We start from the raw sequence: 16,822 nt of genomic DNA on the forward strand, positions 1-16,822 counted from the left end.
TCTAGAGGACTGATGATGAAGCATGCTAATAACCACTTCTTGACAGAGGTGATAGATTACAGGTGTAGAATGAGAGATGTATTTTCAGAATTGACCAATACATGATTTTGTTTTATTAATTATGCTTATTGGCTGTGAGAGAGGTTTTTTTTGGGGGGGGCTGCTGGGAGGTAGGGGGTTGGAGAAGAGGAGGCTAAGTGATAGTGATGCCAAAGAAAAAGGGTCATTGAAATACTTTAAAATAAATGCACAGAGAAGAACTGAATGAAGTTCAGAGGGAGAGGAAAAACTAGCAGAGCAGCTTTGAAACTATTGAATTTTTTATCTGCTTGGAAAAAATAGATTGTTATGTAAGACATGTCCAGTTTCATATACAATCTTATGTTCCTTGTATATGGAAATGATTGTGTTTGTCAAGTTCAGAATAACAAGAAGTAAATTATAATCAACATAAATCTTATCCATTGCCACTTCTTCATAGAAGTTTACAAGATTAATTCCTTATGACGTCTTCATAAGGTATGTAGTGAATATATTTTTGCCCCCATTTTGCAGATGAGGGAATTGACTCAAAGGTGAAATAACTGACACAATTAGTGAGTATTAGAGCCAGGAATTGTACCCAGGTCTAAGAATTCCAAGCTTCTTATTCTCTCTCCCACTTCACAGTGTTATATTCATGTAGCAGGAAGGGAATTGATGAAGTCCAACTGTGATGGTTCCTTCTCTTATTGTCAGTAGATCATAGGATAATAAACTAGAGCTGGAAAGTCAGGAGTCATTTAATTCCACACTTTTATTTTACAGATGAGAAAACTGATGCCTACGTAGGTTAAATTATTTACCAGGGTGGTCACCCAGCTAGTAAGCATCAGAGACAGGATTTGAACCCAAATCCTGTGTCACCAGAGCCAGTATTCTTCCCATTGGACCATGCTGGATGAAACTAGATCATTACAGAATTGCTGGCACATTTATTCCATTGGGAAATGAAATTGTTCATTTTTGCTTTATCTATAAAATTTCTTGGAATAATCTGGCTTAGCTGCAACTCATTTTTAAACTTAGCAGCCTTTTCTCACCGCCTTCATTATTTGTCATTGTTCAGTGAAATAATACTATTAATGTAGTATCTTGTCAGCCTCTGTAATATTTTGTCAGTGATGTTGTACTAGCACACAGTGGAAAATGGAGGAGATGTTAAAAAAGATCAATTAAAAAATTTTTTTAAAAAAGATAAAATACAATACGGGTAATATCAGTCAATAAACATTTATTAAATGCTGACTAAATGCTAGGCACTATTCTATGCCTTGGGGATACAAAAAGAGGCAAAAGACGTTTGTTCCCTCAAGGAGCTCAAAATCTAATTGAGACAACATACAAACATATACAAACATATGTGTATATATATATATATATATATATGTATGTATATATATATACACACACATACATATAGGATAAATGGGAAATAACTAAAAGAAGGAAGGCACAGAATTAGGATTGGGAAAGGCTTCCTGAAGAAGATAGGAGTGTAGTAACTTTTAAAGGAAGCCTGGGAAACCAGGAGGTGTGGAGATGAGGAGAAAGAACATTCCAGGCTTGGGGGATAGTCAAAGAAAATATACAGAATGGAAAGATGGAATGTCTTGTTCATGAAACAGCAAAGAGAACAGTGTCACTGGATCTGAGATTAAGTATGAAGAAGTAGGCAATAGGAGCCACTAGAGTTTATTGAGTAGGGGGTAACGTAGTCTGACCTGCATTTTAGGAAAATCATATTAGTGGCTATAGAGAAGATGAGTTGGAGAAGGGAGAGACTTGAGGCAGGCAGACCTACCAATAGGCTATTGCAGTAATCCAGGTGTGAGGTGATGGGAGCCTTCACTAGAGTGGCAGTGTCAGAGGAGAGAAGGGGGTGTATTTGAGAGGTGTTGCGAAGGTAATATCAACAGGCCTTGGCAGCAGCTTAGGTACAGGCATGAGAGATAGGGGGAGTCAAGGATAATTCTTAGGTTATGAACCTGAGGGCCTAGGAGGATGGTGTTGCACTCTACCATAATAGGAAAGGATTGGGGGAAGGTTTATTTGGAAAGATAATGAGTTCTGTTTTGGGCATAGTGAGTTTCAAGATGTCCACTGGGCAGGCAGTTCAAGGTGTCTGAAAGGCAGTTGGACATGTAAGATTGGAGGTCAGTAGAGAGATTGGGGCAGGATACATAGATTTGAGAATCATCAGCATAGAGATGGTAATTAAATCCATGGTGCAGGTAGGTGGTGCAGTGGATAGAGTGCTGGGCCTGGAGTCAGGACAACTCATCTTACTTTGTTAAAATATAACCTCAGACACATATTAGTTGTGTGATCCTTTGAGACAAATCCTGTTTGTCTTAGTTTCCTCATCTCTGAAATGAGCTGGAAAAGGAAATGGCACACCACTCTAGTGTCTGCCAAGAAAACCCCAAATGGAATCACTAAGAGACTGACATGACTGAAGTGAGTGACAAACAATTAAATCTGTGGGAGCTGCTAAGGTCACCAAGTGAAGTAGTTTAGAGGGGAAAAAAGAGAACCCAGGATAGAACCCTGAGGGACACCTACAGTTAGAGGGTATGATTCGGATGAGGATCCAGCAAAGGAGACCGAGAAGGAGCAGTCGGGTAGGAAAATCAGGAGAGAGTAGTGTCCTGAAAACCTAGAGAGATGAGGGTCCAGAAGAGAGTAATTGGTAGCGTCAAAGGCAATGGAAAAGTCAAGGAGAATGAGAATTGAGAAAAGACCATTGGATTTGGTAACTAAAAGATCATTGATAAGTTTGGAGAGAGCAGTTTCAGTGGAATGATAAGTTAGGAAGCTGCGTAATATGGAATCAAGAAGGGAGTGAGAGGAGAGAAAGTGGAAGTACCTATTGTAGATGACCTTTTCAGGAAGTTTAGCTGCAAAGAGCAGAGGAGATAGAGGATGCTAGTGGGAATGGAAAGGTCAAGTGAAAGTTTTTTCAGGATAGGAGAGACATGATCATGTTTGTAGGCAGTAGGGAAAGAGTTAATAGACAAGGAGAGATTGAAAATAAGCGAGAGAGTGGGGATGACAGAGGGAGCCTGTTGGAGGAGATACAATGGAATGGGTTCACTTGAACAAATAGAGGGATTTAGCCCTGGTAAGGGGTAGGACCACATCATTATATTAACTATTAGAAATGAAAAGTATAGCATCATTCCTTTTTTGGGTTACTTTTGTTATACAGTAGTAAGTTTTGTTTCCCTCCTGATTTGCTGTTCAGTCTTTTGACTTAGTGGGGACTGCTGATGGGTGCTGGCCAGTTTGGTTTTTTTAATGCTGTTGATAAGGGCCCTGGTGTTTTACTTGGCAGACATTCCCGTTTTTAAGAATGAACAGATAGGCAGCTGTTTTTGTTTGAACATAGATTTTAAAGTTTTTTGGTGTGTGAATCGTTGATTGTAGAATGTATCCTGGTTTGATTATCCATGATATCCAGTTGACTATGGAGATATGTTTCTGAGCCACATACTCCTGAATTAGTTATCAAACTCTGAGATAAGAAGAGACCTTTCACTACTGCTGGGAGTAGGTGTAACTGTTTGTAGGGATTCTTTAACAAGTCATAAAAATTGTCTCTGCCTTGACTTCTTTCGTTATAGTCTAGTAAAGGCGAAGTAGCAGCAGTCGTACATCAGCTTCAAGAAAAAGAGAAGTTACTTGCTGCTGTCAAAGAAGATGCTGTCATTGCAAAGGATCAGTGCAAGCAGTTAGCTCAGGTAAAGTAATTCTGCTGTGAGTGCCCCCGGAGAGTCAGAATAGGCGATAAAGGAGCCCTTCTCTAAGAACTAGGCAGTGGTTCTGAGTTTAGTCATTGTGTCTAGTGAGAGTTTCACAAAACAAAGGGAACATTTTCTTTTATGGATTAAGTCTTCTTTGTGCTTGATGACGTTGGGTTTTGGCTGGGTTTCATGATGCTCCTCTGCTTATTTAAATTATTTAAATGAAACTACTTTCCATATTTGTAGATGCTTTTTTAATTCAGCAAAAGAACATGGACATGTCATTGGTTTTTATCTTACTGGGATTTGGCATGTAATTGTTTCTTTCTGGAATAAAAGAACTCCCATTTGTTCAAATCAGGTTCTTGAGGGAAACATCAGCATCCTTTGAACTTTTTTTTTTTTAAACTTTAGCTCCAAAAACCAATTAAGAAACAACAGGAAAAGAATTTGTGTGCAGGGGTTTGTTTGGCAAACATTCTACTATAGTCATTGAAGGCCAGTTTCTGTATTTATTTAATTTTATTCATATCTTTTTATTTTTACATGATCTTAATTTTCCTCTATATTCTCTTCCCCCTCCCTGAGAGCTATTCTTTATGATAAAGAATGGAAAAGAAAGGAAAAAAAGCAGTTTAGCAAAACTACTTAATACACCAACCAAATCTGACATTCTTTTTTGATGCTCCATTCTTGTAGACTTACGTCTCTTCTTTCCCTTCCTCCCCTCAAAAAAGGAGGGAAGATCTTTAACTTGAAGCAGGTCTGCACAGCATACGACCTCTGGGCCACTTGGGGCCTGTTAGAGGATTTTGGGCAGCCTTCAAAAAATGTAGGGTTACCGCTGTAGGGTACCAACGTAGGGTTATCACTCTCTCCTGTTTGTCACATAACCGGTGGCAACCAACCATCGTCAGTCTGTCTCTAGTCTACCTATCTGTGGCCCTAAGAAATTTAGCACATTTTAATTTTGGCCCTACCTACTGCCAAATTGTGCAGGTCTGTCGTAAGGGAACTTAAAGTACTTTATCTTTTCTTTGGGGTCAGTGTTGGTCACTGTGATAATGAAGTCCAATTTAAATGAAACAAAATTAAAAGGCTTTAGTTTAAAACATTGAGAACATAAAGTTATCTCTTTTAAAATGAAACTTAAATTGGGCCATGATAGCCATGCTAATTTGTGCCTTAGGAAAACATTTTAGAGAAATGTCTTAAATTTTCCATTCCTTTTGAGATTTGATGTAGGATGAATCAAACAGTGAATAACTAAACTCATTGTTCAGTGAACCATCTGGTGCTGTAAACTTGAGTCAAGAGTAAGAAAAAATTTGATTTGATTATCAAAAAAGATTTATTTTTACTAGGTAAGAAAAGAACCTGCTATCACATGCCTTTTTCTGAAGGATGGTTTTTGTTGAAAGATGTTCCTTGTTGACTTTGAGCAAATTGAACTAGTATGTTTTAGTGCTTTTTTAACAAAATGCCTTTAGTCCATGTGTAATTTCCTATTTAGGGAAATATATTTGAGAAAATATTGGATGAAATATCAATTAGGAAAGGGAAAAGAGTGAGTCTGTGATTTCATTGGTGTAGAAAACTCCCAGTTGAGCAGATTCCCATGTGGGCCAACAACTTCTCTGTACCTTATAGATCTAGTGAGCTAAGGTTCAGTGAACTTCCTGAGATTACCACAGCCATGATAGGTCAAGGGCAGTACGTGAACCTGGTCCTGAGGCCAGCTCTGGAAATAGGGAAGATAATTGTTTGAATTTAAATGATCTTATTAACCAGTCCTGAATATGGGAAGGGTTCACCCCTCTCATGAGCTACAGAGTGTGATTGAAAAGTGAGTCAGTAAAAGTTACATGCAGAGCAGGTGATAATGTACATAGGTAAAAGCCATTCTGCTGTCAGTATTTAACATTTCAGGTTTTGATTCCTTCACTTAAATTTAAGATTTAAAAATACTGTGATTCTTTTTTTTTTGTTTTTAGTTGAAAAAAACTCCATTTACTTTCTTGATTCACAATTTCAGGAGATGATGACAGAGAAGGACAGAAGTAACATGGTGATAACAAGGATGAAAGAACGAATTGGTACTCTGGAAAAGGAGCTTAATGTTTTACAGAACAAAATGCATGTTGGGTATCAAGAGGCTCAACAGATGCAGGTGAAGGTATGTTTACATTGCTTGGAATTCAGATGGGACAAACCTAAACTCCCATTGGAATATCTGATATTTGTTGTGCACTATTCCATGGTCTTATGGAAAGGGCTTCAGCTATTTCATTAGATCTTCACAGTAGCCCTCAGGGGTGCTTTATTATTATTCCCATTTCACAGTTGTGAGGAATCTGAGGCAGAGGTTAAGTGACTTTCCCAGAGTCACACAGCTAGTTAGTGTCTAAGGCTGGATTTGAACTTTAGTCTTCCTGACTCTGGACCCATTTCTCTATCCACTTCACCTCTAGCTGCCTCTTTTTTTTTTCTCCCTCTATTACTTATACTGGCTAAATTGAAAAAAATTTAATTTGGAGTGTTGGAGAGATTCAGTTGAATTTTAATTTCATGTTTCTTCTCAAAGTGTTACATGTTTGTGCTTTGAAGAATAGAGTGTATCTTTGTCACCCCCTTTTCCCTTCACCACCTCCCCCTCTTTTCCCTTCACTGCCTTTCCCTACCTCCAATGCCCCCACCTCTGTTTTTTGCTTGAAATTATCTTTTCTTCCTATGATTTTCATCTTAACTCACTGACTTTAAAAAATTTTATTTTATTCAATTTTATTTTCCATTTCAGATTCTCTTTCTTTCTCTTCTCTCCTCCTTCCCCTCCCCAATCTATCAGGAAGGCAAAAGACATAAAACAGGTTACAAATATGAAGTCAAATTTCTGCATTAGCAGTGTTCTGGAGGGGAAAAAAAGAAAGACAAAAAATATGCTTCATTCTGCGCTCTGAGTCCATCTTTAACCCACACTACTTATTTATTTGTTCGTTTATTTATTTATTTATTTTGATTAATTAATTTATTTTTAGTTTTCAGCATTCACTTCCACAAGATTTTGAGTTCCAAATTTTCTCCCCATCTCGTCCCTCCCCCCATTCCAGGATGGTATGCATTCTGTATACCCCTTCTTCCTTCTGTCTCTCCTCCTGCTTCTCTTATCCCCTTCCCCTTCAATTTTGCTATAGGGCAGAATAGATTTCTGTACCCCATTTCCAGTATATCTTATTTCCCAGTTGCATGTGAAAACGATTTTTTTTTAACTTTTATTTTTAAAACTTTGGGTTCCAAATTTTCTCCCTTCCTCCCTCCCAACCCACCCTCATTGAGAAGACAAGCAACTTCATACAGGTTATACATGTGTCTTTAACCCACATTTTAAAAGATGAAATTATTTACTCTCCATTTCAATCTGACTTCTTTCTGCAGAGACACTTCACTGGTTATACTTTTAATTACATTATAGTCAGCAAAGGACTTTAGTCCTGTTTTTCTTCATTTTTTAATGAGGTTTTTTGTAAAGGTGATATACATAACTGAAAAATAATTATAATTCTTTCGTTTCCCTTTGAGTTGTCACCAGAGAACTACCATACCTAAATCTTTTAAAATTCAATTTAGGTCCTTACCTTCTTTCTTGTATAAATTTTTGTTAGATTTTCCTATGTTTGAAAGAAGTACATTGACTGTTCCCAGTTGTAATGGTTTTGTTTTTTATTTCTCCCAGTATTTAGGTTTGCCTTCCCATTAAGCATCTAGTTGCTGTGTCATTAGGTGGATATTTCTATTATTTCACAATCCATGATACTTTTTAAGTATAATGTAATTAACCTGCATATCTCTTTTTACTGTTGCTTTTTATGTGTGATCTGTCAGGGTGACTTTTTTCTATAATATAACATGACATTGAGATAAGTGTATCAGGATCTATTTAATTTGCCTTGTTAGCTTTACTGTGATTCTGCATTCCATATTGAAACCTTTGACTTTTTTTTTTTGACACTGATAGATATGAAATGAGTTTTATTTTCCTTTTTGATGCCATTTTGTTTTTACAGTATGGTTTCTATGAAGTAATTTTTATGTTTTTCCATTCTTTTACAAGTAATTTAAAATAAAAATCATTTTGTTTATAGTTTCAGAAAGTCCGTGAGCAAATGGAAGAAGAAATTACCCACTTGAAGCAGGAAAATGGTATTCTGAGAGATGCTGTCAGCAACACCACTAACCAAATTGAAAGCAAGTATGTTAGCCTAGGAGATTGTTTAGTTAAACCATTTGTGTCTGAGTGGGAAAAATTAGTATTAATACTTTTTTGTTTAATTATTAAGATGCATTTGTCGATTGGTGATGGAAACGTCTTATGATTATTATCTCATTTCTAATGCTGATTCTTCTTTGAAAAACTCTACAAAGTTGAGCCCGTAGGACAGTGATTTAGTTAAGCCATTACATGAAGAACACTGATGTTGCACAGGTCTAATTCTGTCTCCTTTTTGTAGATTAACTGTCTACACTGCAGAAGGAAATCTGTCCGATAACTTTCAAACTTCCTGTCCTAGTGTGTGTTTATATGTTTCTTAGTTTTTGAGCTTTAGTCTTTACTTTGTGGTGCTTGTGTTTTCTGTAGTTGATGTTTTTATTTTTGGTAATTTTATCGTTTCTAGATTGATAACATTTTCAATGTTGAAAGGACTTCGAATCACCTAATTTGTTAGTCAGTAAGCATTTATTAAGCACCTATTGTATTCCAGGCACTAGGATAGACATTGGGGATACAGCAAGGAGCAAAAAATAGTCACAACTTTCAAGGAGCTACCAATCTATTGGGGGAGACAGCAAGTAAATAAGGGACAGACAAGCAATGTATAGGAAAAATAGGAAATCATTAAAAGAGGAAAGGCACTAGAATTAAGAAGGGTTAGGAAAAGCTTCCTATAGTAGATGGAATTTTAGTTGGGACTTAAAAGAAATCAGGGAAGCCAGTTGATAAAGGTGAGGAGGAAATGTATTCCAGGCATGTGGGACAGCCAGAAAAAAAAATGCTTCGAGCCAAGGGATAGAATGTCTTGCTTGTGAAGAGCTAAGAAGTCAGTGATGCCGGGAAGGGGGTAGCAATTTCCACTCAGTGGTGAACATGTACCTGGTCACATCCTACATATTACAATAATTCGGAACCTCTGCAGGTCGTCCTCATCCCTAACCACATGATTCCTTGTTTTTATCTCCCTGAACCCTCCCACTCTAGAGTCCAAACCAAATGCTGTCTACCCCTTCTAGTGTGCCTTCTGGAATGCTTAAAAATTCCCTTCATCTGAAATCTTTTCCTCTCTTTCCCGTTCCATTTTCTAACAGTCACTGAAACCTGGCTGTCCTCCTGGATGACAGCCTTCCTGGCCACCCTTTCCAGTCTTTGCTGTACATTCACTCATTCCCCTTTGGCTAACCGATCACTCAGTGACCTCTTTTACTTTGAGATTCCTGCAATTCATGTGTACCACCTAATCAGAATTCTGGTAGCTGTTTTTGACAGACCTCCAGGTTACTCCCCTCCTTAGTTAGTTCAGTACTTGGCTCACAGTTTCTCTCTCCTCAATTCCTGACCTCATACCAGGGTACTTAAGTATACATATCAGCTGTCCTTCAAACACCTTAATCTATTCACTTCTCATTACTCTTCCTTCCTCCCCATCTCAGCCTCACAAAGGATCTTGCTGTTACCCACAAATGCATCACTTCCATGTTTATCATTTCAGGAATCCCCTTATCTGACCATAAGCTCTTGGCTTTCTACCTCATCCTCTGTCTTCCCTTTCCAAACTGTATTCTTCTACACTGTAACCTCTAATCCCTCCACCCTTCAGTTCTCTTTCAGGATATTATCCCTGCATTAGCTACCCTCTCTTGTTTTCCCCATTTTGACCTCTTGGTGAATCAGTTCAACTCTACATTGACCTTTTCAAGGAGTTCCTGGCTCCCTTACAGTGTTGAGTGCTACCTGCCAAGCCTCAGTCTTTTATCATTCCCAGTGTTTCTTGCTTTCCCTGCCTTTGCTTCTACACATATGTTGCTGAATGAAGGTAGAGAAAATTATGAAACCATTCTGATTGGGTCCATTGTAAATTTATGTTACACAGCTTCAGCTGGGTCCTCATATGCAGTCCTTCTAAACTCTTTTATCAGCTCGCTATCCAGTTCTTCAGAGTGATTCTTTTAAACCTTTTCATCCATCCTCAGACTTCTATAATTCCTCCTTCCCCTGCTCTCTCAGCTGAGAACCTTGCCTCATGTTTTACAGAGAAAATTGAGGTTGTTCACATGAGCTCCCTCTTCTTCTCTCTTCATCATCTCTTACTACTCATATGCCTTCTGCCACTGTGACTTCTTGCCCCCCTGTCTCACATGTGACCTTACTCTTTACTAAGACAAACTCTTCTACCTGCATAAGCAGTCCCATTCTGTCACGTCTCTAACAGCAGATGGTCCCTCCTTTCATCACCACTCTTTCTCCCTATCTACTGGCTTCTTCTTCCCTGCTGCCTGTAAATATGCCCATGTCTCCCCTATTCCCAGAAATCCCTTACCTGTTCCTTCCATCCCAGCCAACTGTTGTCCTGTATCTCTTCTGCACTTTGTGGCAGAACTCCTTAAGAAGGATGTTTCTAAAAGGTCCTTCCACTTTTTCTCCTATCAGTCTCTTAACCCCTCACAATTAGACTTCCAGTCTCAGCATTTCATTAAAACTTCTCTCTATAAATTTACAAATGGTATCTTAATTGCCAAAGTAGTCTTTTCTCAATGTTCATCCTTCTTGACCTCTCTGCAGATTTGCCCATAGGTGATACCCTCTTCTCTTTGACAGTCTTCTCTCTAAATTTTTGGGGCTTCACTCTCTCCTAGTTCTCTTCCTACCTGTCAGACTGTCTTTGCTGGATTCTTACCCAGATCCCACCCTCTAACCTTAGGTGTCCTACTGGATTCTGTCCTGGGTCTTTTTCTCTTTTTATGCTAATTTGCTTGGGGATTTCATCAGTGTCTTTGGGTTCATTGATAACATCTCTATGATGTTGATTATCAGATCAACTTAACTAGTCCTAACCACCCTACTGACTTCCAGTCTCACATTTCTACCTACCTTTCTGACATCTCAGACTGGATGTCCAGTAGAAATCTCAAAACTCAAAACACGTGCAAAACCAGAACTCACCATTCACTGTAAATCCTCCCTTCCTCCTACTTTCCTTTATCTTATTGAGAGCAATACTGTCTTTTCTGTCCCTTATGCTTATAACTTAGATGTCCTCCTGGGCTCCTCATTATCTCCCTCTCCTCCTCTTCCCCCCAGTCCTATCTATTGTTAAGGCCTGTCGATTTCACCTTTGCAGCATCTCTCAAAATATGTCCCCTTCTTTCTCCTGACACTGCCACCACTTTAATGCAGACCCTCATCACCTCATGTCCAGATTAATTTAATCACCTGCTGGTGGGTCTACCTGCCTCAAGTTTCTCCTCACTCTGATTTATCCTCCATTCAGCTGTCAGTGTGATTTTCCTAAAGTGCAGATCCCACCATGTAAATCTCCCCTCCCCCATATTCCCCCCAATTTATTAAACTCCATCTGTTCCCTATCCCCTCCAAGATCAATAGATCCTCAAAGTGAGTCACTTGACCTGATCTTTGAACTATTTAGTTGCTTTTATTTTTATGTGTTTATATATTATTGCTCCTATATTCCATGTATCCTGTGTTCCCTTGTTAAATAGGATAGTAAACCCTCACCACATTTTTTTTATTGTAATACAAACCTTACATAAAGTGGGGATAAATCAGACTGAAGTCTCTTTAAACCTTTGAAAGCAAGGTTAGCTGGAGTTACATTCACATGTAAATGGTACCGTCTTCAGATTAACAGATTTTTGAAACAATCAACTTTGTGTTGAAGTTCTAAATTTTTTCATAATATGTAAAAATAAGAGCCTCAGATTATTTTTAAAAATTATATCTGACTTTGGCTTCCTTTTACAGTAGCTATAATTTTGAGTTGATTTTTAAGAATAATGAACTGTCACGAAGCCTCATTAATAGCTAAATTTAGAGATGATAGAAAAATAAAACTAGGAGTTAATTTCTTTTTATATCTACTTAAGAATATCACAAGTTTTCCTTATTTCTTATGCTTTATTTTCAGGCAGTCTTCTGAATTGAACAAGTTCCGCCAGGATTGTGCTAGGTTAGTGAATGAACTCAAAGAGAAAGCAGGAAAGTTGCAGCAGGAGGAAATTCAAAAGAAGAATGCCGAGCAAGCAGTTGCTCAATTGAAGGTGACTTACTCACACATTTTTCAGAGATGTGCTAAGCCCTTGTGTAAACCTGATAATTTTAGATGAGCACCATAGTGAATGGTTACTGAAATGTAAATTATAGCTTCAAGGAATGCAGCTTGAGTCTTAATAGAATTTTTGTTCTTTTGAGGTGGCGTGGCCACACAGAAATGAGATGCTGACATAAAAATGGCCATATGGTAGCATGAATAGTACTGGACTTGGGTTCAAATGCTGTTTATTTCTAATGGATGCCTTATGATCTGAGGCAAAGCCCTTCACCCCTGAGCCTTAGTTTCCTCCTCTGTAAAATAGGAATTAGCACTGCAATTTTAAGGATGAAATGATATGTCATATATGTAAAAACACTTTTCAAACCTTCTGGTACTGTAGAAATGCTAACTATTATTGATCTGTTATAGTTTTACCCTATCTGTAGTGACTTTTTTCATTTGTAAGAAATGGAATAGCTGCTTTTTCAAGGTGTCTGATAAAAAGATAAATAGACTATTTTAATAGTAGTCATCACTCTTGTTGTTGTTGTTTTTTGTGAGGCAGTTGGGGTTAAGTGGCTTGCCGAGAGTCACACAGCTAGTGAGTGTTGTGTCTGAGGCTGGATTTGAACTTGGGGTCTCTCGACTCCAGGCCTGGTACTCTTATCTGTTGTGCCACCTAGCTGCCTCTCGGTATCAGTCTTAGAAGACTTGGGGGTTAATTAAATTGGAAGAGAGAGAAACTGAGTGTGGGGGACAGAGTATAAACATTTCTCAGTATTTTAATACTTTTCTGTGCTCAGGGGAGAAAGAAGAGAAAATTTCTAGCTAGCCTTTATTCCACATTGGTCTTGCCGGTGGTGTTACAGCGTTATTTATGGTTGTGGTAGTCCATGACATTTGTTATGTACCAGGTGGATGAATGACATGAAAGGTTCTGGTTGCTCTGGTCTGCTTTACTTCAGTCACTGTTGACAAATATTTGCTTAAGCTTTTGGATACTTACGATGTAAGATTTGTCAGTAAAGGTACAGAGGGGAAGTAATGAAGGTAAAGAGAGGTAATGAAAATAAGGCTTACCTATTGGATCAGTTACTATAATAGGCATCTTAGAATCTAGCAGTTTTGAGAGTTTATATGTTTTAATTAGCCACTAAATTGTTAATCTTTGTTCATGCATCATTACCAGGCCTTGCAAATATGTGGTTTGAGGAAGGAAAGTATGGAAAAAATGGTTTTGGCAACATAAATTGAAAGAGATGATTTACCTTGTAATGTATAGTATTAACCTGCTGAAGGCTTTTCTGCTCTTCTCTCTTTTAAAACCCCAAGGTTCAACTACAAGAAGCTGAGAGAAGATGGGAAGAAGTCCAGAGCTATATTAGGAAAAGAACATCAGAGCATGAAGCAGCACAACAAGGTAGGCAGAAATATTACTCATGTAAAATTTTTAATGAATTCCTCACTCCACGTTAAAAAATTTAAAGGACTGAAGGAACAATTTCTAAGTAATAATAATAATTTTCACGTGGGTAAGTATTCAACATGTCACTGTTTTTGTTTGGTTTGAGAATGATCATGACTTTTAAAGAAAAGGAGTTAATTTTGATGTATCCTTTTTAAGAGTTTGTATTTTTTTCTGGAAGTTCTTCTCTGGCTTCCCTTATTAACAGCTATATGAGATGTAACATTAGAATACCTATGGGAGAGGTCAGAATAAACAGTTTAACTAGGTAACTTGTCAGTAGCTATGAACTCTGTTTTTGCTTTTTGAAAACTCAGTTTCTATTATGAAGACAAAGGATAATAAGATCCTTACATTTCAAATGAACGCAGCTTTTTTTTAACTGTTGATAACTTTTTTCTTTTGTTTCCCTTTGCTTCTGACTCTCTCTGTTCTTGAGATAACAAGTAGATAATGTTATTCCCTCATTTTCTTTATGATAGGTCTAGTGCTCTGGTGAAAAGGGATTATTCAGGGACCATAGGATAGAAAACTAAATTTTTGGTTCCTTTTATACCCTTGGATTTTGTTGTCACTTTTTTTGGGTGGACCAGAGAGGGGAAGACACAGTTTCTTATGCCTCCTGGGACCTTGTGTTTAGATTTAAATAAATTCAGTTAACACTGTTAAGCACACTCTTTGTTTAAAGCAGTGGGGAAAGAACTCACAAACCTTTTCTATACTTTAAAAGGTGTGACTTTTTTTTAAAAGTAATACTGAGTCAAGCATGGAGCGTGTGATAAGTATTTACATCTTTTATACCCTAAACATAGGTGACTCTCAACTTTTTTGCAGCTGTGCTGTGAAAGCCCTTCATAGTATGGTTCTAGCCTGTCTTTTTAGACTTATTTCACATTACTTATCCTGCATATTCAAGCCAAATTTGGCCTACTTGCTATTCCTTGTACATAACATTCTATTTCCTGTGTCTGTGCACAGGCTGTCCTTCATGCCTGGAATGCTTTCCCTCTTCATCTCTTACCTCTTGGTATGTTCAGCTTGACATGCTTCCTCTTTCATGGTTTAACTCCCAACACTGTGTGTTTGTGTTTTTGTTTTCTCCTGCCTTAGAAATGACTTGGTATGTACTTTTTCTTTAGTAACGTGGCATGGTACGATGGCTGCTGGGGTCCCATCTACCTATTCCGTTGACCTGGAAGGGAAGGCAGTAGTAGTTGGGAGAAGGTAGAAAGGTGTCATCTCAGGTTTATACCAGACCATCTTCTCTGTTAACCATGTTCATAACCCCAGAGTAACCACCTTCCTTCCACATATTCAATGAATTTTTAGATATCGTGGGAGATTATAGAGGTACTGTTTATATCTGTTACGTAGCCACACAATTAGTTTCTTATTTTTTCTACAAGTATTTTTGGGGGGTTGGGGTGGGGTGGGATATACCATATGCCAGGCATTGTGGTTCTAAGTGCAGATTTTGAGCATGCAAAGCAAAAATGAAAACTGTTCTCGGGGAGCAGAGAGAGACAATGCATGCATATAAGTTTATACAAAACAAATAAATACAATCATTACTAGCTGAGGGAGATCAGGAAAGAATTCATATAGAGAGTATTACTTGAGCTGAGGTTTGGAAAAGGCCAAGTTGAGGAAGAAGGGGATCTGAGGTATGGGGTATAGAGCCTTTGCAAAGGTGCAAAAAGACAGGAGTGTTATTTTTGAGGAGCAGTATGAAGGCTGGTTTGGCTGGTATGGAAAATGTGTTTATATGTGTGGGGAAATCTGAAATAAGGCTGTAAAGGTAATTTAGGGCCAAGCTGTAAAGGGCTTGAAAAGCCAGAGGAGTCCTAAGTTATTGATTAGAGGAGCGTCATGGTCAGATCTATGCTTTAGGAATGTAACTTTGACCAGTTAGTAGACTATTGTGATAGTCCAGGCAAGAGGTGATGAGATGTGGTGGCCATGTGATTAGAGAGAAGGGGACAGATGTCAGATATTGTGGAGATAGAAGTTCCAAGATTTACAGTTCTGACTAGGTGTGTGGGGTGAAGGAGTTGAACATGACCGAAATTGCAAACTTTAGTGACAGGAAAGTTGGTTTTGTACTCAACAGAAATCGGGAAGTTTGGAAGAGGAGCTGGTTTAGAGGGAAAGATGATGAATTCTTTTTCAGATGTGATTGAAATCCCTCTGAGGCATTCTTTCTTTAATGTTTAATAGGGCAGTTCATCTGGGACTGAAGCTCAGGAGAGAGACTAGGAATGCATACGTATATCTCTATGTATATGTATCTAGCAATAATCTGCATAAAGATGATATTTGAATCTGTGGATCTGATGAGACAATCCAAAGAGCATATAGAGAGATTAATCTATTTAATCTATTTGCTAGTATAGAGACTTGGGATCCACCCGCAGGTATAGAGCAGAATATAGGCTCCTTCCAGTAAAGGAGCCCTAGAAGGATCTGAGAAGGTAAGAAGAACTAAGAAAACAGCGTCCTCAAAACTCAGAGATGAGAGTATCATGAGGGGAAAGAATTGGATTATTACACTAGCTTTCTAATTGGTCCTCCATTTCTAGTCTCTCTCTTTTCCAGTCCATCCTACATGTAATTGCCAACGGTTAGTCTTCCTGTGCCACAGGCCTGACTGTTATTCTTCTATTCAAAAGCCCTGTTGGACTAGGATAAAATAAAATTATTCAGTCTGGAGTTTGAATCTCCACAGTCTGACTCAAACATACTTTTCCAGCTGTTCTTCAAATTGTATTCTAGCTCCCATTTTTATGCTTTTGCACTGGTTGTTTTCTAGGCCTGAAGCATATTTTCTTCTCATACCTGCTTTGGAATCATTAGCTTCTTTCATGGATTAACCTTGGTGCCATTTAACAGTGTAGCACATTTCCTTGTTCCCCAATGGTTAGTGTTCGTTTGCTCCTCAAATTGTTCATATTAACTCATCTGTGTACATGTTCTATTCCTTCACCAGACTACAAATTCCTTGAGTGCAGGCACTATTTTAAATCTTTGTATCCTTAGCACTTAGCAGAGTGCCTTTCGTGTAGTATGTTGATAATAAATGTTGGATTGAATTGAGATTTCTTTTTGTGCTGAAAGGTAAAGGGTGATGGTGTCATCATGGTGATTCTTGAAGGTGAGTGCCCTTGAGGTGGGTCTTAAAGGGAGAAAAGGAGTTTAGGTGAAAATGGGTGCTTGGGGGTCAGGAAGGAAGTCTTCCAGTCGAGGGGATGGTGGGA

General features: G+C 38.2%; 1 protein-coding gene across 16 annotated transcripts in view; it reads left to right on the forward strand.

Moving 5' to 3' along the window:
• Window positions 1-16,822, forward strand: part of KTN1 (kinectin 1) — a 149,977-nt gene that overhangs the window by 50,111 nt on the left and 83,044 nt on the right. For all 16 annotated transcript variants that reach the window (XR_013485451.1, XM_078151502.1, XM_020986437.2 and 13 more), the window contains 5 exons: window positions 3,666-3,782; window positions 5,821-5,961; window positions 7,925-8,031; window positions 11,978-12,110; window positions 13,436-13,523. Coding sequence is in view for 15 of the 16 variants with exons in the window: in XM_078151502.1 (XP_078007628.1) it covers window positions 3,666-3,782; window positions 5,821-5,961; window positions 7,925-8,031; window positions 11,978-12,110; window positions 13,436-13,523 (586 nt within the window). In the remaining variant the exon portion in view is untranslated. The remainder of the gene's footprint in view (window positions 1-3,665; window positions 3,783-5,820; window positions 5,962-7,924; window positions 8,032-11,977; window positions 12,111-13,435; window positions 13,524-16,822) is intronic.

Source organism: Phascolarctos cinereus, unplaced genomic scaffold, assembly GCF_003287225.1.
Source record: "Phascolarctos cinereus isolate Bilbo 61053 unplaced genomic scaffold, phaCin_HiC Scaffold_3;HRSCAF=262, whole genome shotgun sequence".
Taxonomy (NCBI): Eukaryota; Metazoa; Chordata; class Mammalia; order Diprotodontia; family Phascolarctidae; genus Phascolarctos; species Phascolarctos cinereus.